Genomic DNA, 27,150 nt, shown 5'->3' with positions numbered 1-27,150 from the left:
CAACACCGAATGTAAACAAAACAAAGAATACATAGAAAAGTATGTTGATTGGAATAATGAAAGATTTCTTTTTAGATGACACGAACAGAAAATAATGAAACTTTTTCTGCTCAATTCAATCAACTCGATGACGATAATCCAGTATCACGTGGAGTGGTTTCTGTCAGAGCACGAGCAGGCAGCAACAATGCCGAATATCTAAGGTTCTGTTCACATTTTATTTTTTCGAGGGGGAAGACAATATAAAAGTTAAGAAGCACAAAACAAAGTGATTCGATTAAGAAAATATTTATTCAGAAAAACATTTTTTTAAATTACTGTGATGTACGCTGAAGAACATGTAAAAAATTCATTGAAGGCGGTTGTTGTGAACAGTCTGTGACTTTTGGAAAAAGCACAACTCACTTATCACATACAGATACTGTGAGCAAAATCTATCAGTGGAGTGGTGGTTCAGTGGTTAAGGAAACGAACTTTTAGTCGCAGGTTCAACCCCCACACACACCTACGACTCTGTTCACGACAGCCATGTGACATTACTATTCCCCAAACTTCGAGTCTGGTTTGAAGCTAAGTAAATAAATCCATATACCCAGGTGAGTTAACAAATAACTATCAAGTGGATGTCAACTATGTTAACATTATCGCCTGGATTGAAATTGGTAGACCCAGTGCCGAAACTGATTACTAAATTATACTTATTACCAGTGCAGGGAAATTTCGATTCAGAAAAGCCATTAGATTACTTGTAAATCAGTTAACAATTCCTAGATTTACCTTATTTGCTGTAGAAAAGTTCACCCACCGTAGGGTGGGTATCCATCATTTTCACTGAGACCAAAGATATTTAACCTTTGATTGGTCCGTTACCTGTGTGGAACGCTGTCATTTGGCTTAATTTCAAGGGTATTATGAACTTGATTAAGGCCGAAAAATATAAAACCAGTTCAATTTTCGTCCATATTATCAATATATCTTCTATTCAGTAGTCAACTTATAAGATCAGGTTATGGATAGAAAGTTGTTTATTTTCATTATTTCGAAAAGTATAATTGTTGTTCAAGCTAAGTAAGCACTTGTTTAAAGAATACAAAATAACAATCCACAGATAATTCATTATATTGGATTGTAACAAGTTGAATCCAGTGAGATATTTGTGATGAAAGGTTATTTACAAACGATCCCTGAATAAACACTGAATCCTTAGGCAGATTTCAAGGGGAAGATGAATTAATTGGATGATCCAGACATACACTACACAGGCCATGATAAAATGATTAGGCATGACCAGACGATAACAAGAACCAACTAACAATGTGTGCACCGTGGAAATCGTTGAATCTCGATGAAATTACGAACCGACATAAGTACTAGTTTGGGATTCAAAAGTGGCGTGTATCTTTCACTGCCCTTTTTGGGTACCTGATTATTATTCGTCTGAGTTTTGCGTAGAAATCTGCGCTACCGATACGTGTGTATGAGAAATAAGAAGTCCTTAGATAATCCTGTTTGAAATCGATTGTAGAGATTCAAGTGTGTTCACATTTCGTTTTTTAAAACCTTATACAATGAAATATCACAAACTGTACGAGCATATATATATATATACCCTCCCGCTAAAATAAAAAACAGTTATAATTCTATTGTTTGCTTATGGTGAAGCTTTGTTAGCATCTAATTTATTTAAACTCATAAATATACGTACAGGGAGGCACCAAACATATATGCGCCGTTTGATTTGTGTGAGCTGTGTTACATTTCGGGTGCCCAAAACGAATCAGGTGATTTCCTTAGGGGGCCATATCCGGAGCCTTCGATCTAAAGATCTGATACACAAGGCAGTGAAGCATCGTGAGGAGATGCAGTCCCATGGTAGCCGGCGACCAATAATTAATTCATACGCCACTAGTTCCCTCAGGATCCTGGAGCCCATGTACAATATTGGTTTGGAATCATAGTTTTCCAACTCCTATAGGTTGATCCTCCAAATCCACCAACCCGATTAAAGTGCCGAACATTCACTTTTCGTCCTCTTAATTTCGTAAACAACACCCCATCAGGAGAAGGCAGTGAATAGGACTTCTCTGACAGTGGCTGATTACGCGTGAATTTGCTAGTATCTAAGAAGTACTCAGTTTCCTAACCTATAAATTTGGTTCAACCATTATTACATCAACAATATATCATTGAGAATCCAGTATATAATCAAGATCTTATTGTGCATGATTAAACTAGGTTGATTTCCAAATCTTCCCCCGGGAAAAAAAATAAACACAAAAAAAGCTTACTGATTTACGAACAGATCTTAGGAAACCAGCATTGGATGTTATTGTTAGAGCTTCTAATACATTGCCAACTTCCATGATACGCTGTAAAAAACCACAAACAGTGTATTTTTGTTTATTATTATAACCTCGAAGGAGGTATATACAAATGTATCAGTTTTTTCTCAGGAAGTTTGTTTTCTTTCTTAGAAAGTATCTGATTCCATTGGAATATAACTATTTAAACTGTTGACTTCGCGCATTCGATTTTAAGTCACTTAGACTAGTAGACACATTGCAATGTGATCGATAGGATACGATCCTTAACACTAGACGATTAGAAAGACAAGACAGTATTCAATACTCACACAGTGATCAGCTAGTTTTAAATATCTAAGTCATATAGAAGGTCGGTCACTATCCGAATAGCTCTGTGATAACATCGCACAGAGCGAAGCTGGGTGGTGCAGGCTGTAATCCCACAGGGAGTATCAACTCCTTTAAGATTACAGGTATATCCCGCAGATGAGTGTCAACCAGCACGAAAACTACATTGATGCAGAGCTTTTTTCCAACTACAATCGACAGTTTTCAATATTCAGGTACAAACTATTCATTAATACAATACATGATATGATAGTGACCTATACTAAGGTACTAAAGCTTATAGTGAAATTTAAGAATTTACGAAAAAATCCGAAAGATATTCTTAGAGAGAATCAAATGAAGACAACCTTCTTTCAAATTGACCAAGCCTTTCAAAGAGGACTGAAAGAATGATTCAAGACCATTATGATAGTCGACCATCAGTGTTAACAGAGAAGTTGAATATGTAAAGTTACTTGTATCTTCCAGCTGTTAAATTCATTGTCTAGATAATCGCTAATCAACTAAATTTGAGGAAATCGTCAATGAAGGATTTGAAAGAGTCTAACCTCTAACGACTGACAAAGCCGTTTTGATCACAATACAAAACGAAGATGGAACAAGGATATTGTCAAATAAAAGGAGATAAGATTGATGTACTTTACCTTCAGTAAAATATATCATCGCCTGTTCTTACGTATACATATACATATATATATGACTTACTTGAGTTAATAAATAATTCGAATTCTTAGATTCTTTTGTTTTACTAAACGGTGAAATTATTTCACCTGATGAATTTAAATCAGGTAATATAACTAAGTGACTAAGTAATTGAATTCCACGTTTCCATTCATTTGGTCCAGATATTAAAGCAAGAATATTTAAAAATGAATGAATAGCGCTTAAGCATACAACGGGTACTTTCCCTTTAAAAAAAAAGAGAAAAAACCAACTGGGTAATATAAAGTATGTTCTTCAAATGAGAATCTATATGTTAGTTCGTAAATAAGATAATGTGAATAGTTAATGTTAGCGGGATATAAATTGGATTAAAGCATGTTCCGTGCAGGATTGTTTTTATTTATTTAAACACATACATATTGGTACAAAGAAGTACCAGATATATATGCGCCACACAAAACAATGAGAATGGGAAGAGAAAGGGGGAAGATGCGTATATAAAAAAAAGGATGAAAAAAAGAGAACAGTAATGGTGGGGGAACTAAAATATATAACCAGAAGAACTCTCTCAGTTAAGAAAGTTATAACCACTTTTTATGAAGAAAATAAAAGAAGGTTACAGCAGGATCGCCACTAGCTTCTATTCTGAGCCATATCTGATAACGTCTCTAGCCACTGTGTTGCACCATCTCTCGGACCCCAGTCAGGGGTCTGAGTCGTGAAGGACCAACAGAAGCTAGCCCTTTGCAGCTTTCTTTCATACCACGACACCATGTCATACACTGACCTCCTCTCCGCTTTTTCCAACCAGTCCCAGAGTCAGCAAATAATGCACGACGTGGAATTCTCTGGGACGACATTCGTAAAACATGTCCAAGCCACCGAAGTCGGTGTTTCAAGATGGTGACACCAATTGAATTATCGTCTCTGCTCCCGAACACACGATGCCAAACCTCTGCATTACTAACATGCTGTTGCCACTGGATGTCAGCAATCCTTCGGAGACAACGATGATCGAACACAGAGAGACGTCTAACATCCTCAACTCGGAGAGGCCAGGTTTCACAAGCATAGAGCAAAACTGCTCTCACCGACGCGTTGTAAATCCGACCTTTTACAGCCAGACTAACATCACGAAGGCGCCAAAGATGGCCCAGATTGGCATAAGCCGCTCTGGCTTTCATTATACATGCACGCTGACTGGCTATTTCTTAACCTATATAAGCTAGAGGATACTCATAGAAGACTCTAGAAACTCCTTATGTAAAAATTATAATTATAAATATACTAGTGTTCCTCTTATTGTGATTCCTACTTCCGTCCACCCTTGTTATTTGCAATATAATTACGTTCCTGTTCAACCTTTTTTTGATTTGGGAACTTGTCAAGTGAAGCAGTATCCAAGAAATACTAAGCAATAAGAATAGCTGGGTCGTAATAAGAGAAATCATAAAAGTTAAGTAATGTGATTGAATTATATGAATGCAAGTACATGTATCACAGGGAATCATAAAAATAATAGTCATAACCAATTGTTAATTTCATTTATATAATTCTTTATTTATGAAGTATTTATGCAAGCAAACACGGTCAGTTAGTTAGACAGTCACACACAACGTAGAAGTAATATGAAAAAAGAAATAAAAGACTCAATGACAAATAACGAAAGCTATTTGTTGGAGGGAGGGGCAGTGTCTTATGTAATTTGAAATTTGCCAAGTAGTAACATTTAGTTTTGTGCCCGCACTAATCTATAAATAAGAAGCTTTTATTGAGTGTAATTCGATCTCAAATGGTTACTGGACTATTGATATTTGTGACTGAAATTTGATCGGTCTTGGTTGATATATATGCATCTTGTGCAGATCCCTTGATATAGCCATTGTGACTCAAAGTTGATATAAAATAGACGGGATGTAGTTAGCAGTGGAATCCAGGATGTGCATTTCGTCCTACTTGAGACTCATCAGGTAGGCATACTTGCATCCCAGAGTTGATATCCACTCCGGGACTCGAACCCAGTACTTACCTAGTAATTCCGAATAGACATTTACTTGTTTAGTATATAAATTACTTTTATATCCTTTCCTACTTCAAAATTACTATGATCATTGTATTTTTATCCTTTCTACTCTAATGTTCTAGTCTAGATATAATGGTATTTTTTTATTTTTTATCCCTGTGGTCTTGTTGATCATACATTCATGCACCTTCTTTAAGTTAATTGAACCAGGGATAAATCAGATAAACAGTTCCAATTAGATCGTCTTCTCTATTAGCATCCCGACCAATCAAATCATAGATCAGTGGTAGGATAGCTTTTTCTCTCCAGCCTCAAGGCCATTCTGTCACACACAGGAACCACACGTTACAAGTGTCAAGGTTACACTGAGTAGCCTATCACATCAAGGCCGCAAACTAGACCAGGACAGTTCTCTTTCTTACTGTATATTAGACACAGACTAGTGGGAAAGAGGGTCAAGGTTGTAGCAAGAGCTTCGCATATATGTGGATCAATACAATTTATTACATAGTATCAGCACAAAGCCTGATGAAATTATCAAGATATGTTAGAGTAGTAGTAGTAGTATCAATAATAGTAGAAAATACTAGATGTAAACAACTTGATTTTCGGTGAAAAAGTGAATTTGCGAAACAAAAGGAATGAAGCGAATTTCAAACTGAAGATGCAAAGGAAGATAAATTGTGAACTGAGTCATTGTGGCCGATTCTGAGCCACCTCAGGCAACCACTCTAACCATTGGTTCCCACAATCACATGGACTTCAACCAGATAGTTTACACCTACATGCACGACCCAGTTGAACGGTCAAACAAGTATCCATTCGTATATTATAACTGAATGTCACGTACTATAAATAGAATAACAGTATGGATGTGGACCAAATTAAACAAATCAGATATGGAATTTAACATGGGTATAGAGTATTCAGCAACGTAGAGTTCCTTCACAATATTCGGTACAATGACTAACATGTTAACAATCGAGTTCTCGTTGAAACTATCGAGAGAAAATATATGTAACTCAGCTGGACGTACTTTGATGCTGCATTTTATAGGTTAAACGGTTAAACTGTAGAGTAACAGTATAAGATTGAAGTGTATTTTAGATTATCAGTTCAATGCAACTGTTTAAGAGTTTAAACAACAACAAAAAATTGACACCGTAGTGTTGAAATACAGTACTCTTATGATTTACATCATTATATCTTAAAACTGATTGGTTTCATTAGGCTCAATATGTCCAACATTAACATGCATCCTAGTTAGTCACCATAAACTCCGAACATGAATATACAAATTTAATAACCAGAAAATACATAAACTAGATGCTTCGTTGATGAAGAAGCCACGTTAAAATAAGTGAAACAGCTGTTGAATGTTAAAAAAATGCTTTAATATCCCTACGTCTGATGTGAGAAGTTTTCAATTGCTTATATCGTTCAGCAATGAATGAAAACCAGATTTAATTAGCATTAGATGTCCAGTGCGTACTTAAATGCCACTACTACCAAGTTGTAGATATTTCCTTGCGTCAATGCATGATATTACGCGACTATCTTCTAATGCCGTCGATGGGTGAGTACATTACACCGCATGTAGTCGAACTTCACTGCTCAAAGCCTCTTCTTACTAGGACTTTGGCAATTATCTATAAAAATTACTCACTAACAAACCACATGATTATTAATACCAAAAAGGATTTGTGAAAATTGTTGAATTTCATAATTTACGTCACGGATCGATTACAGAAATGTAGCTGGTAATGAATTCAACCATAATAATAAATTGGTCACACAATACCTCGAAGATATTTATCCATCGATAGAAGTACTGGTACTTCAGCTTCAGATTCTATTAACCATTCGAATTTTCCCGGTTTCAATGGAGGATGATTCAATAGTAATTGTGTACGTCTTTCTACTGATTGTAAACACTCTAGAATTTTATCAGATACAGCTTCGGCATGATTATCATTATTGTCAATTGATACCAATTGATCAGTGGGCGAATATGTTGGATTGAATTGAGACAGTTCAGAGACAAAAGCAATTAAGGCCGAAACATCCAAATTTATACGATTTACTTCATCTACACTAAATAACGAAAATAAATTTAAATACAATAGAAGAAATATGGTTAGCATTGGAATCCAGGATCTGCGTTTCATTCTATTTGGAATTCTTCAGTTGGATGTACCTGCCAAATTTCAGAGTTGATGTTAACTCCGGGAAAACACACTACCTACAACCTACAGTGAAATAAATAAAAGTCAGCAATCTTAAATATACCTTCAAGTAATGCAACTGCGCCTCAAGTACAGATTCGTGTACTCAGAGGTCTGGGCAACACTTTAAGTGTAAGGGCTACTATCACCCGGGTCGCCTATAACGAAATGCAGTAGGTGTCGAACACGTTTATATACTTATGTTTTACATAAGAGACCTATTAGTCAACTGTAAATTTATGATATCAACTACACTGTACAGACATTTTTGAATATTTGAATAGCATTACCGAAAATTCGTCATCATTATTTAACGAGATTAAGGTTACGCTGTAATAATATAAATTGCGACTTTGTTAAATGAATGATTGGGATTGAAGTTAAACTTGAACCCAATTAAAAGTTCTTTTCTTTAATCATTTTCGTTTGAGGTCACTGTGAATATACCTACGAGGAAAGTTATTCACCGACAAGTATTCAACTGTCTCTTCCCAGTTTTTTGTCAATGATATCTTTCGTGATGATTCCTTATCCTTTTAGTGAAGCATCAGTATTTACCTTTAACTTCTTTTTGAATATCATCATCTGGTGAAACACACTGCACATGTAGGATTTTATTAATATCACTATTCTCGTCATAAATAATGCGATTATCACGTGAACACCTCCCGTATAAATGAAAAGCACCAATAGTATTGTGGTGTGTGTTACTGATGTCGACAGATATAAGTAGTATGTATCACCAATCGAAAGTGAGAGACTTGACGACAGAAGGTTGAGAAAATCGAAGAGAAGAGAACGAGACCAGAGAGCGATTGGTATGAAAACGAAGAAACAACAAAGTTTGAGACAATTGATGGATATTTTGCAAATGAAGTATGTTTCTCAGATTTTCCCGAACTATTTTGTAATGTTGCGTTAAAATACATTTGGTTCTCCCCGCCTGTGATCTCGTTCACTACAATAGTATCTAGGTTAGATGTGAAAAAGTTTTCTAAGATAGATGATCCAGTGATCTCATCGTAACACCGTCCATTTGTCAGTAGAACTCATCGTTAAATCTAAATTGTACACTGAGGATACAATGTAAGAGTAGTTCTTTGAGACAGCATTCTACAATACAACTCTGGTACCAAAGAAGACCCTGCTATTGAACACAAACGAGCGCAAAAGGTATACGGCTGGGGAGATTCTGAGAAACTGACTGTTGAAATCAATGAAAAAATCATTCCAATAACCTCAACTACGAACTTAACTCTACCATGAATTCATGATCATTGTAATCAATAGTTAGAGACATTGAATGATATGGCTCGGAATCATTCGCAATAATGTAGATGCATTCAACCTTTGTCTTCCTTTAAATCTCAAATATTTTCTCTGTACTAATCCAATCATGTGTTCTATGCCTAATCTTTTCTATTACCACTGATACTATTATTTTCTCTACTAACCTGGGATTCGCCTTGACAATTTTTATTTACTGCGCTAAAAGTGTGGTGCATGCTACTTCTACTGATAGATCTAAGTAGTATGTAGTAGCAATCAGAAGTGGAATGCCTTTCGAAAGAAGATTGAATTGAAGAGAATAGAAAGGGGAACAGAGAGCACTTGGAGTAACAACATAATTGAAAGAATCCATGAAGTATGTAAAGGACAACTGACGGAAGATACAGAAATGATGTATTTAACGTATAGTTTTCATATTTTACGAAGGCACTCGGTAATTTTGCATTAAACGAAAAATTAGCTTTCATCACCAATTCTTCGTTCACTACAATATGGTAAGGCAACTCGAATGGGTGTACATGCGTCAAGTTCTACATTGCGTATGACTGACTGTAGTGTCTGATCCAAGGATATTTAGAGGATAAATTGCTGCTTGAAGTCACTTCAATATGCATCCATTATTCACCTTGTTTCTATACAACATATTAGTATTAATCACATAAAGATACTCTTCTTTTTTGAACTGTCACCATTTTGTTGTATGATATAATCGGTTCCTTCCATTAAAATCATTTCAACATCCAATTCAACATGTTCAGGAAAAAAATTACTTACCGACTATAAGAATCTAGTAGAAATGGCCATAATGCACATTTCTGTAAAACTGCATCCATTGGATTAGTAATTTTGAAGGGATTCAATGAATCATCCAGTTCACATAATAATATTTTATCAGTAAGAACACTGACCTTCTCTTCTTCATCGTTAAATGTTTTGGACAATCTATTCAACAATGATAGTATCTTTTCTATAGCTTCAAATTTAAATTGATTGAAATCCCCAGAGGTGTTATGGTATTCAGTAAAACTATTTAAAAACTTCCTGAATTTATATACAGGCAAGATTAAATTTCTAAGAGATACAGTATGGTTAGGACTCTTAGAAATTATAGCAGGAATATCACAGTTATTAATCCATGGATGAGAACCAGTAAGTAATGTTACACCAATGTTCTGAAGATATTCACGTAAATCTGAATCTAGATCGTCCTTTTCAATACAGAAAGATCCATGTGGTAACCAATGTACAATTACACGAATCCAATATTGAGGTTGACCTCGTTGATACCAATGAGATGCTAGGATTAATTCTTCCGCTTGATGTCCCAAACAAGCTGCATGTTTTGAAGAAGCTTCACCTATATGAACGTGAGAAATTTTGGTAAAAATGGGTAGAACTGAACTATATGAACGAGCTCCTATGACTTTTAAAATGACTTTGACAAACTCATGACCTTATTCAGGCTACTAGAAAACAGAAACTATGGATAAATGATTGATAGTGCTAAGACTAAAAAAGTGGATTACAGTTCAGGATTTATAATTATGATCTAGAATTTACCGTTAGTATCTAAACTAGTATGCAGAATTTAAGATTTATGGCAAGGATTTAAAACTTGGGGATACAGTTAAAACAAAGGCTTACGACTGAGAGTTGTGACTTAGGATTGTGGTTTAAGATTCACATTAGGTCTTACGGTTAGTCCTTATGCAGCCTAACCCTAAATTCTTCATCTTAATCCTAAAACTAAACTAAACTCGAAGCCTATATCCACACAAACAAAAATCAATTGATAGAAACAACAAATAGGAAGAAAAGTTGATACTGAAACCACTTGAACATATGTAAATAATAGACCGCCCCCCAAATGCCCTGGTACGGTCGAGAGTGGGGAGAGTCCACTCTCCCTCTCCAAATGCTCTCACATGGCCAGCGAATATATAGCCTCTGCCAGGGAAGTCCTACTCACTGCCTTCTCGCGGCGGGGGTGTTGTTTACGAAAGTGAGAGGACGAAAAGCGAATGTCCGGCGCTTTAACCGGGTTGGTGGACACGGAGGGTCCACCTAGGGGAGTTGGAAAACCCTGATTCCAAACCAATGGTGCACATGGGCTCCAGTATCCTGAGGGAACAAATGGCGTACGAATCAATCGCTGATCACCGGCTACCATGGGACTGCATCTCCTCACGATGCTCCACTGCCTTGTGGATCAGACCTTTAGGTCAAAGGCTCGGGGTGTGGTCCCCTAAGAAAACCACCTGCTTCGGTTTGGGCACCCGGGCAGTATCACAGCCCACACACAAATAAATGAAATGATGAATTCTATTGACGATACTATTCTCGCTCATATTAGAAGCAAGACAATTTACATTATTATTATTATTATTATTATTATTATTATTATTATTACCATTATTATTATTATTATTATTTACTAAGTCGTTTTTTCACTCCCTTTATTCCCAAATTGTTTATCCTTCCTTTCCAACTTATGCAGTAGCTCGCCCATGGTGGAAACTCTGTCCTATCTAAACGATCTCCAGTCACTGTCTGGTTGAAAGTGAATGCTTCCACCGATTACGAATACTGAATCAGTCTTTCTGAAACCACGTACACCGTTCAAGCTGGCTTCCTTCAACGTTCGCACACTAATGCAGATCGGACAACAGATGGGGCTGGCTATGTCTTTAGAAAGTCTTAATGTTGATGTTTGCTGCCTATCCGAGACCCGTATTCAAGACTCTAGTGAAGTACTACAAATTTGTTCTCCATCTGTCGCTTCGAAAAGCTTGTTTCACGTGCGCTTATCCGGGGACTCTGTGGCATCTTCGTCTGGTCTTGCAGGCGTTGGTGTTGCACTAAGCGCTAGGGCTGAGGCAGCACTAATCGATTGGATCTCCATTAACAGTCGGTTATGTGCTGTTAGATTAGAAAGTTCCATCAAAGTGAGAAGAAACCGGCGTGAGAAACGGTGTCTTTTCGTCATCTCCGCCTATGCCCCGACAGATTGCAGCCCGGATGCAATCAAGGATGAGTTTTACCACCAGTTAACAGTTCTTCTCCAGAAAGCGCGTTCGACAGATATTGTAGTATTAGCCGGAGACTTGAATGCTCAGGTCGGGCGTCTAGGCACAGAAGAGAGTCGTTTAGGTGGCCGATGGGGACTTGTTGGTCGCAGGACAGATAACAGGGACCGTTTGCTGCAACTGTGCACAGACCACAACCTGTTTCTGGCTAGCACTAACTTCCGGCACAGTCATCGCCGGTGTGCCACCTGGCGTCCTCCCTCTGCATCTCAAGCCTGGACTCAGATTGATCACATCGCGATCAGCTACCGCTGGCGTGGTTGTGTACAAGACTGCCGCTCCTTTTGGAGTACCTATCTGGAGTCTGATCATGCCCTGGTCTGCGCCAATCTCACCTTACTTTTCAGTGGCCGAAGGATTGACCGCCATCAACGTATCGATGTTAGTAAACTGGCTGCAACTTCTGTTGCAAGTAAGTATCGAGCAGAGCTAGCCTCTAGGCTAGCTATCATCCCATCGAAAAGTATAGATGAGCATTGGTTGCATCTTCACGACGCCATGAAAATGGCGAGTAAAGCCGCTTGCGGCTTCGCGAAACGTCCCGCTTACAAGCACTGGGTTTCTTCTGGCTCCCTACAACTGATCGAAGCCCGTCGGTCTACTCCGGGTGACCGTGAGTTTGACCACAAACGAAGGCTGTTACGTAATGAAATTGGGCAAAGCTTGCGTAAGGACCGAGAAGCCTGGTGGTCGGAGCGTGCTAATGAGATGGAAGCAGCAGCTGCATCTAGTAACTGCCGGAAGCTCTTCCAACTCATCCGAGCCACTGGCAGCAAGAAGTCTGGTGTGAGTGAAACAATCTACGAGGATGACGGGATGCCAATCACTAACATCTATCGACGTCTTGGACGATGGGCGGAATTTTTCGAACGGGGGCAGTTCAACTGGCCTGCTGCTCCGGCAACATCAACCAGTTTGTCCTGCCCCCCATGGCCGGTGACGACTGATCCACCAAACGAGGCGAAAGTCCGCAAGGAACTCCAACTCTTGAAGAGCTACAAATCACCTGGCCCAGATGACTTACCTCCGGCTCTTTTTAAAGATGGTGGTGACTTTCTGACTAAGGAATTGACGGTGTTGTTTGGAAAGGTTTGGGAGCAAGAAAGTGTTCCAACATCATGGAATGAGTCGATAGTCGTCCCTATCTTTAAAAAGGGTTCACGTTGTTCCTGTAACAACTATCGGGGGATAAGTCTACTTCCGATTGCGTCCAAACTATTGGTTTCTATCATTCTTCGTAGGTTGTTTAAAACCCGAGAACGATTGACTCGCGAGGAGCAGGCTGATTTTCGTTCTGGTCGAGGATGCATTGATCACATCTTCACCCTCCGCCAAATGTTAGAACACCGTCATACTTATCGCAGGCCAACAATCGTAGTGTTTCTTGACATCAGGGCGGCCTTCGATTCGTTGGACAGGACTGTTCTCTGGGATTGTCTATTGAAGAAGGGTGTGCCTGAGAAGTTCATTAACATCTTAAAGGCCCTGTATACGAACACCTCAGGCAGAGTGAGGGCATACAACCACCTTTCTCCCTTGTTCCATCCGAGCAGTGGGGTTAGGCAGGGTTGCCCGATCTCACCATTCCTCTTCAACTTTGCCATCGACGACATCCTGGAAACAGCTCTGATGGATGTAAGTAATGGCGGTGTGGATATGTTGCCTGGAGAACGACTTCTCGACCTCGAGTATGCGGATGATATTTTCTCACTGTGCGATAATGCCCAAGGTATGCAATCCGCACTTAATCAGTTGGCGATCAGCGTCCGCAGGTATGGCATGTGCTTTGCACCCTCCAAGTGCAAAGTACTCCTACAAGACTGGCAGGATTCTCATCCTGTACTCACCCCGGATGGTGAGCAGATTGATGTAGTTGAGAAGTTCATGTATCTAGGTAGCTATATAAGTGCTGGTGGTGGCGTGAGTGATGAGATTGATGCACGTATAAAGAAAGCCAGAGCGGCTTATGCCAATCTGGGCCATCTTTGGCGCCTTCGTGATGTTAGTCTGGCTGTAAAAGGTCGGATTTACAACGCGTCGGTGAGAGCAGTTTTGCTCTATGCTTGTGAAACCTGGCCTCTCCGAGTTGAGGATGTTAGACGTCTCTCTGTGTTCGATCATCGTTGTCTCCGAAGGATTGCTGACATCCAGTGGCAACAGCATGTTAGTAATGCAGAGGTTTGGCATCGTGTGTTCGGGAGCAGAGACGATAATTCAATTGGTGTCACCATCTTGAAACACCGACTTCGGTGGCTTGGACATGTTTTACGAATGTCGTCCCAGAGAATTCCACGTCGTGCATTATTTGCTGACTCTGGGACTGGTTGGAAAAAGCGGAGAGGAGGTCAGTGTATGACATGGTGTCGTGGTATGAAAGAAAGCTGCAAAGGGCTAGCTTCTGTTGGTCCTTCACGACTCAGACCCCTGACTGGGGTCCGAGAGATGGTGCAACACAGTGGCTAGAGACGTTATCAGATATGGCTCAGAATAGAAGCTAGTGGCGATCCTGCTGTAACCTTCTTTTATTTTCTTCATAAAAAGTGGTTATAACTTTCTTAACTGAGAGAGTTCTTCTGGTTATATATTTTAGTTCCCCCACCATTACTGTTCTCTTTTTTTCATCCTTTTTTTTATATACGCATCTTCCCCCTTTCTCTTCCCATTCTCATTGTTTTGTGTGGCGCATATATATCTGGTACTTCTTTGTACCAATATGTATGTGTTTAAATAAATAAAAACAATCCTGCACGGAACATGCTTTAATCCAATTTATATCCCGCTAACATTAACTATTCACATTATCTTATTTACGAACTAACATATAGATTCTCATTTGAAGAACATACTTTATATTACCCAGTTGGTTTTTTCTCTCTTCTGTTGGTCCTTCACGACTCAGACCCCTGACTGGGGTCCGAGAGATGGTGCAACACAGTGGCTAGAGACGTTATCAGATATGGCTCAGAATAGAAGCCAGTGGCGATCCTGCTGCAACCTTCTTTTGCTTTCTACATAAAGAGTGGTTCTAACTTTCTTAACTGAAAGAGTCTTCTGGTTGTACATTTCAGTCCGCCTTATCTTTTCATCCCTTCTCTTCCTACTTTCATTATTTTGTGTGGCGCATAAGTATCTGGTGCCCTTTTGTACCAATATATATGTGTTTAAATAAAATAAAATAAAATAAATAAATAATAGACCATATTGTCGAATAAATTCATTTCAAGTATGACAGGAGACAACAATAATCAAACATCAGTAAATATATGTCAACACTATAGATTTACTTTATCATGATCAACCATGTTTTGCAGTTGTGTATGAAAAATAACTCCGCCTGTAGCTCTTCTAGGTTTACTGCCGGTCCCAAGCCTACACAAGAGAGGAGGGTTGGACATGTAGTCAGCAACCTCATCCCATGGAAAACAACCTTACTAAAAATACGCTAACCAGGTTAAACAAACTAAACCAGTGAGACTCCGCCCTCCTAGTTCAAGGAGAAAATTATGATGTCTCATGATGAGAGTCGAGATTCTCCGGAAATCACGGGGCCAAAGCCACTTCTAACAACCAGAGCAACAGTTAATATATTTACACAGAATGTCCGTAGTATGAAGGAGACCGCGAGGACCAGTCAAATAGCAACGAAAATGAGGAGATACAACTTGACACTATTTGGAATCAGTGAAAAGCATTGGACCCAAGCTGGACAGAAAAAGTTAAGTTCAGAAGAGATGCTACAGTACTTGGGTCATGTGGAAGAAAGTGCTCCACACACTCAGGGAGTTGCTTTGATGCTATCCAAAGAACCACGAAATGAACTTACAGGATGTGAATCTCACGGATCCAAAGTCATCAAAGCATCCTTCAAAACAAGGAGGGAATCACAATGAATGTTATCCAGTGTTATGTACCCACCAATCATAGCGACGACAACGATAAAGGTCAGTTCCACTCGACGCTGCAATCGATCATAGCGAAGTGCCCAGGAAAGGACTTGATCAACCTGATGGGAGATTTAAACCCAAATGTCGGAATGGATAACACCGGATATGAAGATATCATGGGACAACATGGACTGGGAGAAAGGAATGAAAATGAAAGTTTTCAAGTGTTACTAAATTGAATGAAAGATTCAGTAGACGTACAGCTTCGAGATCAACAGACGGGATTCCGTAAGGATCCGTCGTGCGCAGACAATATCGCGACACTACAGATCATCGTAGAACAACCAATTGAATGGAACTCGTCACTATACATCAAATTCCTTGACTATGAGAAAGCATTAGATAGTGTGGATAGAAATTTGTGGAAACTTCTTCGACACTATGGTGTACCTAAGAAGATCGTCAATATTATTCGGAATTCGAACGACGAACTGCACTGCAAATCTGTGCATGGAGGACAGATGATAGATGCATTCCAAGTGAGGACTGGTGTCAGACAACGTTGCTTGCTCTCTCTCTTTCTCTTTCTTCTGGTGGTTGACTAGATTGTGAATACTTCTTCATCAGGGAGGAAGTACGGAATACAATGAACAGCTTTCATACAACTAAACGATTTAAACTTCGCCGATGACCTAGTTCTTCTATCCCATATATACCGAAAAAGGCAAATGAAGACAACCAGTGTAGTAGAAGCCTCTGCAGCAGTAGGTCTCACAAAACACAAGGAAAAAACCAGGATACTCCAATACAACACAACAGCACATAGGCGACTGTTAATGGGAACCTACTCTAATAGTGCTTGTTCTGCCCTCGTACTTAGTGCTATGCCTACACCTGCAAGTTCACGAGAACTAGTCATCCGGTCGCCAAATAAACGGAGGGTGTATCTCGTCGGCTCTCCATTTCGGCTAGGTGAGATCAAGTGAATGACCACATTAGGATCCTGTAAGCATGTCTTGGAAACACAGCATATATCAATCGTAGGGGATTCTAGAAATTTAGCCAATGAGGCCTGCTGGCCGATTTGACATAGGGTGCGTACGTTGAAGGCTTCAATGTGTAGTTTGGAGCGAGGTTTAAGTAGATCTGAGACAGTGTTTTGCGCACTAGAATCGTTGGCTAAGGTGACACTTGAGGAGGAAGCCGAAAGAGGAAGTTTAATGTTGATAGTCGAGGTAGGAGGAATAATAGTAATTGAAGAAGGAGATTGATTATGAATAAAGTGATCTTGAGTGCTGTTAAAGGTATGAGGGCGGTTATCACTTCCTGGTTGCCCACACCGTAGAAGGGATTATTAGTGGTCTTAGTGACCTGAGAGCGTGACTGCAGTGCCTAAGGGACAACTGCTTGAAGTCGGTCACACACGACCTTTTTGTGAGTAATTTTTGTATTAGTTGAGACCTTACCGCTGGAGACGGATATCCATGGGGTTAGGCAAGGTGTGCATTTTTAGGGTCGACCTTTTCCTACCCCGCCCCCCCCCTTGTGGGAAGGCAGCATCGCTGTTATGCTGGTTGTCTGAAGGAAACACCTTACTGACGTCACACTTTTGTACAGTCAGCAGTATGACTTCGCCTTCGGACCTTGGGTTTGCTGCTTTTAGTCTTACCGCTCTTCAACCGACCTGTCTGGCATGGTAGGACCTTGAGGAACGATTGTTCCAGCCAGTATAACTCGATTAGTTCATCACGATAGGCAAGCCCGACCACTACGTCAAGGTGGCAGCAACGGTTGGGAGAATTAAAGGCATATATCAAAAGGATGAATAGTAACTGGAAAGGATCGCCCAGTACAGAGTTCAGTGAAGAATGCTGATGGGAAGACTATGCTCCCCCATGAGGAGTAACAGGCGTAGGTAAGTAAGCATGTGTGAAAAATATTCCCGCTCTCTGAATACTTCACATTCCCCGATGAACCTTGAAATACCTCACTAAAGACACAAATGGAATGAGTCGATGAATATCAACTGAAAGTTAAAATTCTTTCGTGGAACCTAATTGGTAATCAAACCAACTAACTCATTACTACTACTAACTACTACTACTACCACCACAAGAACACTTACCTATGATATTGTACTACTCTCTAAGTGTAGTCTAAGTTTTCACATTGAATGGATAAAAGTACATCGAAAATTACTCATTCACGTGTCACCGCAAAAAAATAAATAAATTCACAATAAAGCAGAATTAGAAAAACAAACACACATTACCTCGCCAAGCATTATTAAGACGAGATGAATTACGAGTCACAACTTTAATCCATAAAGCAGGAGCCCATAGATTAGCTTCAGCTGCATTACCATAACAGCTTCTAGATCGTGAAAAATCATCGATACCTTCATCTGATTGTGTACATATTAAATCAACGAGCAGAGAGTCTAGAAAACATTATTTGAAGAAATAAAATCAAATTATCATAATAATATTGTTCACTGAGTAACAGGCTAGTTATTGTATTTATACACTGACATTAGGTTTAAATAAATAGTATCAACACCGACTGGCATCATAGATGTATGCTGATACCTATTAGCGACGCTTAAGGATGAATGTATTACATTACAAATACGTAAAACAGATCTAAATTATGTAGAACCTAACACACAAGTGTGGTCGACTGACTATTATTAGCTTAATTTGGCACATATCGGCTCGCAAAAATATGAGGAAATAAATGAAAGAAGAAAGATATTAGATCATAAGAGTGTAACAACCGATTTTGTTAAGTTTAATAGCTAATAATACTACTACTTACAAACAGTTATCTACGCATGATACTCCAGATTCGTTGGTCAAACAACTGCATCAAACTACTCTGGCACGAAACAAAGCAGATCCCAGTTGAAGAGGAAATTAGGAAAAGACGTTAAAGGTGGATGGGACAAATATTGTGGAAATCATCATACTGCATCACAAAGCATACCCTAGCTCAAAACCCTTGAGACAAAAAGAGAAGAGTTAAGAACACATTCAGCCGGAAATCTGAGTCAGACGTCAGAAGAATGGACAGCAACAACTGGAAACGAAAACCTAGAACAGAGTTGGTTGAACAATCCTGGTCGTAAACCTATGCTCCACGAGAGGTAACAGGCTAAGAAGGGGTGTTAAAGTATTGCATTATGATTAGTGTCAGTTCGTAAACCCAACTCAGAACTCTAGCCTAACTCTTAATACCTAACCTTAATCTGGTTCTCTTACTGCTTCAGACAGACTTGCTATGCCCTCTGATTCATCGTTCTATTGACTGGGGATTCTACTCGACGTACATAGTTTGTGTGAATATCCAACATCTGATACAATCACGTCAGAAATGTAACTAGAATTTGACTCATTTAAAACATATTTGTCACAGTCACTAGGGATTTCACTAGAAATCCATTGACAGGACAAATGACATCTGATGTGACACCAGCAGAACGTGACTAGTCCCATTATCGTGTTTACGTATCATCGTAATATATCGAGAGAAATATTGTAAACCATACATCAAAAAGTAATCTTTCAAATAGACGAAATTTAATACATACAACCTAAGGATATCTTCAACTTTAGATAAAAAAATATTCCCCAGCTGGAAAACAGTAAATTGACATACTGTATACTCCCCTTTCAAAGAACACCTGCATAAATACTCGGAATAAACTCATCTTCATACGTACGGATGAATGTTGGAAATCTCTATTGTTTTAAATTAGGACAACGAAAATAAACACATCGATGTCCCATGCCATAGACAAGTCATAGTAAAAGCAGTATTTTACGAAGTTAGCCATTCTGATTGCCACATTTTAGTTAACCGATAGTACCTACTGAGGTAAAAGTTGAGCTATCTAGCTTTTCCGACTTACCAGTCCAGTTGCTCTTGTGAAAATAACTATATCTAGCGTATTCTAGACACATAAACCAGAGTTAGCCAGTAATCCCTATTGTAACAAATATCATGTTTCTGTAGTCCTTCTTGATGATCAAATTCTGTTGATCATGTAACAGTGGCCGCTAGTCTAAAGAATTTAACATCGCATGCACTGTTTTGGCTTTAGGTTATTGGGAGTAATCGACAGGAAACCCTACAGAAGATCAAATACGATCAAAATGGTTTACTGGCAACACCTCAGACTGTGAAGATGGATGACACAAGATCGGATCTACCACGGAGCATCAGCTCCCTCAAGATTACAAGTACAGCACATTGGAAACATCGGTTCTCATCCGATCACCTCAGTTAAGCATCGTCGGGCCCAGTCAATGCGTGCATGGGTGGCCGACTGGGAATACCGAGTTTTCTATTACTATTGATAATGTTACTATATCTACCACACTGATCGGTGGCTTAATAATTTCATCTCACTTTGTTAATGAAGTGTGTCAGATTGAACCGGTGCACGTATATGCCAGATTCTATGTTGTGTATGACTGATTTATTTGAGCTGCAAATCTACTTCTTCATTACATAACCACGTATATTAAGGTGAAACAAGAAAGAAATCAATAGAAAACTTCTATCTCTACAATCCAATATCGTTCTGAGCAATAAAGTCAAATATATATATTATACCAAAAGAAAAAAATTAACATGATATTAAATTCACCTTGTTTCTCGCACCGTAATAAATAATCATTACTATTTGAATGAATCGCATTAAGAGAACTGACAGCATTACTATGATTATTATTATCATCATCATCAAATTGCTGTACATGATCACTACTGTTGACAGCTGATTCCAACGGTAGACGATAACGACATAATAAATCCACAAGACGATTACCATAAGAATTGGCGAGTGTTGTTATCGCTTTGAAATATGGCAAATTTGAACAGACAGCTGAATCGTCGACTAAGTCAAGAGGCAACTAATATAAACAGATTTTTGGAGATTTAATTTTATTAAAACGGACAAACAGTAAAAAATATCCAAGTACGTATAGATTACTTATGTTATGAGAATAATTTACAAGTCATGTAAACGTATATTACAAGAACCAATCAATCTATAAGATTTGGTAACGAGTAAACAATATGTGAAACCATCATTTTCACCAAAATAGATAGATTTTGATTAGTGGTATCACCCAAAACGACTGTTCTATCCTACATAGGACTTGTCAACTGAATAGCCCTGCACCTCAGTGTCGATGTTCACACGGAGATTCGAACCCAGAAACTTTCTCTTTAGTACCTAACCCCTTATACATAGAATTAATGAGTTCAGATAGCCACTACGTTGTTCAAAGGGTATGATTTTAATAAAATTATTAGCGGGAGTGAAAATATCCCTCAGTAACAATTACTTCGTTTTTGGCTGAGATTTCAGATAAATAGATAATTAATAATCCATTCGGAACTATGTAAATCTCCAAATGACTGGAGAGAACTAATAACTACTCGCTATGCTCAAGCGGAATATCAGTATAAATTAATGCTTAAGTTCTAACTGACATTTGACGAACACGAAATTTATACTACATATGTATGACTTTTTTTCCACAGTTTTGTCAAACCCTAGAATAATTTAAAAGCCAATTTCCGTGAGCTATGCCCCAAAATGCCCTTGTACAATTGATAGTGGGGAGAGTCCATTCTCCCTCTCGAAATGCTCTCACATGACCACGAACATACAGCCATTGTCAGGGAAGTCCTACTCAATGTATTCTCGTGATGGGGATGTTGTTTACAAAACTAAGAGGACGAAAAGCGAATGTTCAGCACTATAATTGGGTCAGTGGATTTGGAGGATCCACCTAGGTGAGTTAGAAAACCGTGATTCCAAACCAATGGTGTACATGGACTCCAGGATCCTGAGGTAACGAATGGCGTATGAACTAATTATTGGTCGCCGACTACCATGGGACTGAATCTCCTAACGTTGCTCCACTGCCTCGTGTATCAGACCCTTAGGTCTGAGGCTCTGGATGTGGCCCCATAAGAAAACTACCAGCTTCGTTTTGGGCACCCAGGCAGTGTCACAGCTCACACAAACCAAGTGATTTATGTGGCGCATATATATTTGGTATCTTCTTGTACCAGTGTGTTGAAATAAATAAAATAAAATATCAATGAATGACGTAAGTAACTAATAATAAGTCTTGTTTTCTCAACTTATCAAACTCAGAATCAGCTAAAATGAATCTTCAAAGTCAGTTGGTTTGTCGATGCTGAACATGTTTATTAGCTGATATTAACTTATAATCATAAAATATTAACTGTATTTACAGTTGTTTTGGGAATAGACCTAATAACTTGTTAACAGCGAGACTATCTCTTACTTTAATCGTTTAATTAGCTCTCTGAGGGTATACACTCGATGAACTTATCTTTACATCAACCATGAAGGTACTCCCATGCCATTTGTTTCATGAGTCCACTTAAGTGAATACACAAACGAGCACAAACCAGTGAGTGCCCGGATCCTAATTCACTATACGGAAAATGGAAGAAAACGGAATCTCAAAGATACATCAAGAATACCGTTTTGCTAGACTTAGTCGAGTAAGATAGATTTTAGGAAAATGTTTCTTGACCTCGGCTGAAATGAAGTTAGTTATTCTGTAGGCAGAAACTTTAAATTAACACTTACGTTTCACGATTCATTTGAATTCTTATGAAATGCTTAATCACAAAAAGAATAAGTGACTATCACTATTTTTCATTCGAGGACTTTCTGTTTTGAGATGTATTGATATCCCCACATACTTCAGACCACTCATAAGGATTGGTCATTTTGACTAAATCTTGATTTTGTATATGCATCTCAGAAATAAAATTGTATATATAACACAATTTTGATTAGAGACTTAGTATGTGAATTGACAAAATACACAGTTGTTAAAGTTCTCAATGTACATTTGACAGAGTAATTTTAAAACACTCAGAATAGCATTTTGTGTGCTCGAGGTGTTAGTTACGGTTACAGAGCAATTAGTTTTAAAACCATAGTTTAAAAGTACCAGGCCTTTTACGGGAACTCAAAATTATCTTGATAAGGATACGAATTTATAAGAATCTTCAAACTAATACGAAACTTGCATTAAACTATGAGAAAATTGTTTTTACTATTTCCAACTAAAAATCTAATTACTATAGCTTTATTTCTTATGAATAGAAAGTAATACTTAGCTATTTTGATGTTGTACGGTTTTCTAAGCTAAGTGGGTTAAATGAAAAAATTTCGGCATTGTTCTGGTTATCATCAAAGCTTACTTTATACAGCAACCACCTGCGTAACAAATCTTTACCATTTCAAGTACCCAGTGTTATTTTTTTTTACTATTACTCTTTGGACTACACGTATCATTTAGCTCCTTTTTTCAAACCCTGACGGACTAATCTTGGATACCGTTAAGAATGGCGGTCCAGTTTTAGCGGTTAGATTGACTGGGATACTAGTTGAACCCTGGAAACTAGAGGTAATCCCATTTGATTGGTCTCGACCACTGATCATCCCAGTTAATACGAAGGGACAAAAACCTTCTTGTGATAAGCACAGAGGAATTAGCTTGGCTAATAGTGTTGGAAATATTAGCATTTACAGAAATCCGAAGTTTAACTGGAACCCAAGAAAATCAGGCTAATTTTGGACTTGTATGTGGATGAGTAGATCAACTATTCCCAGTTCGTTAATTTTTCGACCACACACAGCTGACAACTCAACCGCAATTGTTGCCTTAAGGCAGCATTCGATTCCGTAGACTGACAGGTTTGAAGGTAGTGTCTAACCAATGAGACACATTAACTTTATACAGTATTTTTAATGGGTCATTACTTGTGGAGTCAGAGTCTATGACGAATTATTATTGGAATCAATAACATAAAGTGATATTCATCTGGGTTTTCTATATTTTTATTTAACTTTGTTATAGACATTATTTTAGAGATAACGCTCTCTCCTACTAGAAGATTCAATTAACTTAAAATAAGTAGATGGCACAGTCCCATATAGTCCGGACGTCGATAAAATGTAGTTTTACGATTGCCTTGAGCAGCGATACCGGAATGTTTGAGATCCGTTTCTCTACTTTTAAATGTGTAAATTCGCCTCAACACTGATCAGTATCAATGCCTGAACTAATGATGGAAAATAAAGTAATTGGGTGTATCGACCAATCTTGAGAGTTTGATGTCTGACGAATTTGCAACATAGATTAAAAAACTGATTGGTTTAAGCAACTTTCGTCAATTGTAGTGTAAGTAGGGTTTGACGTGCCAATTAAAGGACGCGTAGTGCCCAACAGTTCTCTCTGTTCTATCCGGTGTGGCTTTTATAATGGGAATGTAGAGCTATCACTAGTTTAATACAGAAGCATTTGACTAACTTCGAGAACGTTGTTTCAATCTATACAGTTGAAAAAAATTGGACTAAAGAGTGGTCAAACCAAAAACTTGTGCGGTGCTGAGGTGTTGATGATCCACTAAATCAAGCCCGAACCCTACGTGTAAAAGCGATATATCCAACTTCTCATCTTAACTTGGCCCTAATTTCCTTCCGCAGTAGGTTTTCGTCTTTTTTATTATTTTTTTTACTTCTTTAAACCGTAATCAGTTATTACTATCCTCGAACGACTTTTCGTGTCTATCATTCGACTGTTATAATGACTTTTGGGTCTTTATTTTTTCTTGAAATCTGTCAAGTGGGCAATTATATTTCATTTATTTATTTTTTGAACACATAAACATAGGTACAAGGGGACACCAAATACATTTGCGCCACACAATAAAAATGAAGTTGTGAAGAGATAGAGAATGTAAAGTGTGTAAAGTAAAAGAACAAAAACAAATTAGTGTATGAGATTGAAATAATAATAATAATAATAACAATAATAATAATAATAATAATGGGAGAAACGGATTAGTTAGCAAAAATACAACCAGAAAGAATTCTTTCAATTAAGAAAGCTACGTTCATTTTTGATGACGAAAGTTACAACACGGTCGTTATTGGCTTCTATTATCAGCCATGTCTGATAACGTCTATATGTTGCACCATGGCTAACACCCCAAAGGGTCGTGAAGGACCAACAGAAACCAGTCATGTACAACTCTCTTTCATACCACAACACCATGTCATATGACGACTACTACTGCTTCTTCTAACCAGTCCAAGCGTTGGCAAATAATGCACAACGTGGAATCCTGTGGGACGACATCTGTATTTGCTGGTAGCATTCAACTTTCGACCAGTAAGTGACTCGGGATCGTTTAGATAGAACAGGGTTTCCACCATAGGTGAGTTGCTGCATAAGTTGAAAAATAAGAATACACAAAGTGAGAATAGAAGAGAGTAGATTAGTGACATAGTATATAAAAAAATGAAAATGAATGTTATCAAATGAATGTGAATGTGATTTGTCTGAATGTTAATAGAAGCAAGAATAATATTTACAATAATAGTTGTCATTTGGTTTGTGTGAGCTGTGACACTGCCTGGGTGCCCAAAACGAAGCTGGTAGTTTTCTTATGGGGCCACATCCAGAGCCTCAGACCTAAGGGTCTGATACACGAGGCAGTGGAGCAACGTTAGGAGATTCAGTCCCATGGTAGTCGGCGACCAATAATTAGTTCATACGCCATTCGTTACCTCAGGATCCTGGAGTCCATGTACACCATTGGTTTGGAATCACGGTTTTCTAACTCACCTAGGTGGATCCTCCAAATCCACTGACCCAATTATAGTGCTGAACATTCGCTTTTCGTCCTCTTAGTTTTGTAAACAACATCCCCATCACGAGAATACATTGAGTAGGACTTCCCTGACAATGGCTGTATGTTCGTGGTCATGTGAGAGCATTTCGAGAGGGAGATTGAACTCTCCCCTCTATCAATTGTACAAGGGCATTTCGGGGTTTGATTTTAATAGAATTTACACATGAAATTCTTAGTACCACGATGAGTCTACGAGATCCAATTGATTGAAAGTGGAATAACCCGAGGATGCAAGAATACAGGGATATTTATCTTGTTAACCCGTAGTTACGGTCTCAGGATTGCCAAAATCTTATTGTCGATCCAAGTAAATACTAAAGAGGTGACATCAAGTGTAAAAATTGTTCAATGACACATCAACCGTGTTCATGCTATTACTACAAGATATGTAATTAAAATATCAACAAAGGGACTTACTGACTCAAAATGGGTCGCCTCTTTTTGGCACATTCTAACTAGACGTTGTTTCCCTGGGACATTGGGAATAGTTTTATTGATATGATCAACCAATTCTTTCAGTTCAAGGATAACCGATGCACTGCTTTTCTTTGTCATCATACTTTACTAACTATGCGAAACGTTTGCGATGCTTATCAATGGAATGGTTTAAAAGTAACAAGTTTCATTTATGAAGAAAAGGTATAGCCTGTATATAAGGTAGAGAAATCTTATCAATGTATAAATCATACTCTAATACATAAAATAAAACGATATAAATTGCTGTGGTCAGAAAAGTTTAAAACCAATAAAAGATAAGATTTTCAAACTACTTCCGTTACTAAATAGAAAAATCGCAAGTTTTTTTATACAGAAAATATGATGAAACGACACTGGTATTTTACCAAGCAGGATTTCCACTCAGTAATGAGAACAATTTCAGAAATTACTTTAGTTACTTATTTATTGGAACACGTAAATATTGGTACAGGGGGGCACCAGATATATGTGCGCCACAGAACATAAATATTTAGGTACATGTGTGCCGAAAGAATGTATGTACGATATGGAGTGATAATGTTGTGAGGAAACATAAAAGTTCGAGCAATGAATGAACCAAAACTGATGTTCAAAAAATAGTACAGTCCAGTTTCGAAAATCATGCAATTAGGATATGTATCTCTTGGCTGAGAAAATTAATTTATTAACCAAGTCCAAAAGCAACCCATGGATTGCTATGGATATTTATTTTGACCTATCCCTCAAAATGACTAAAATTATCAGGCTACATGAATTTTAGGAACTCAACAAAGAATTTATGATGAGGGAATATATTAAAGATAACGAAGGTCGTCATATTAAGACGTCATGTTATAAACAGGCCGACTGTGGTTTTTTAACACAGCCCCAGTGCTAAATTATAATATGAGGCATGAAATTCATAGACGGAAGATAGACATGAAGACAGAAATTTCCCAAACAACCAATAAAGGGGAAATAAAGCGGAAAATGCATTGGAAAATAAGTCGTAAGTAAAGGGGATATGCGCCAAAATCTCTGCTTTTTCGCCTGTCCGGGGGAAATAAAGCGGAATTTCCCCTTTCTGTCACTCTGTTTTTCAAATGTCGC

General features: G+C 38.2%; 1 protein-coding gene across 1 annotated transcript; it reads right to left on the bottom strand.

The window, feature by feature from the left end:
* Positions 1 to 453: 453 nt before the first annotated feature.
* On the bottom strand, positions 454 to 26,139 carry Smp_210080 (adapter-related protein complex 3, beta subunit; the record flags this gene model as incomplete). Its single annotated transcript, XM_018798646.1, has 8 exons — positions 454 to 570; positions 2,289 to 2,369; positions 3,357 to 3,559; positions 7,139 to 7,431; positions 9,627 to 10,209; positions 18,095 to 18,262; positions 20,474 to 20,738; positions 26,062 to 26,139. The coding sequence occupies 8 exons, from the start codon at positions 26,137 to 26,139 to the stop codon at positions 454 to 456; spliced, it is 1,788 nt and encodes a 595-aa protein (XP_018653567.1).
* Between the last annotated feature and the right edge of the window lie 1,011 nt (positions 26,140 to 27,150).

This window comes from Schistosoma mansoni, chromosome 7 (assembly GCF_000237925.1).
Source record: "Schistosoma mansoni strain Puerto Rico chromosome 7, complete genome".
Taxonomy (NCBI): domain Eukaryota; kingdom Metazoa; phylum Platyhelminthes; class Trematoda; order Strigeidida; family Schistosomatidae; genus Schistosoma; species Schistosoma mansoni.
This window is presented reverse-complemented; position numbering and strand designations above follow the sequence as displayed.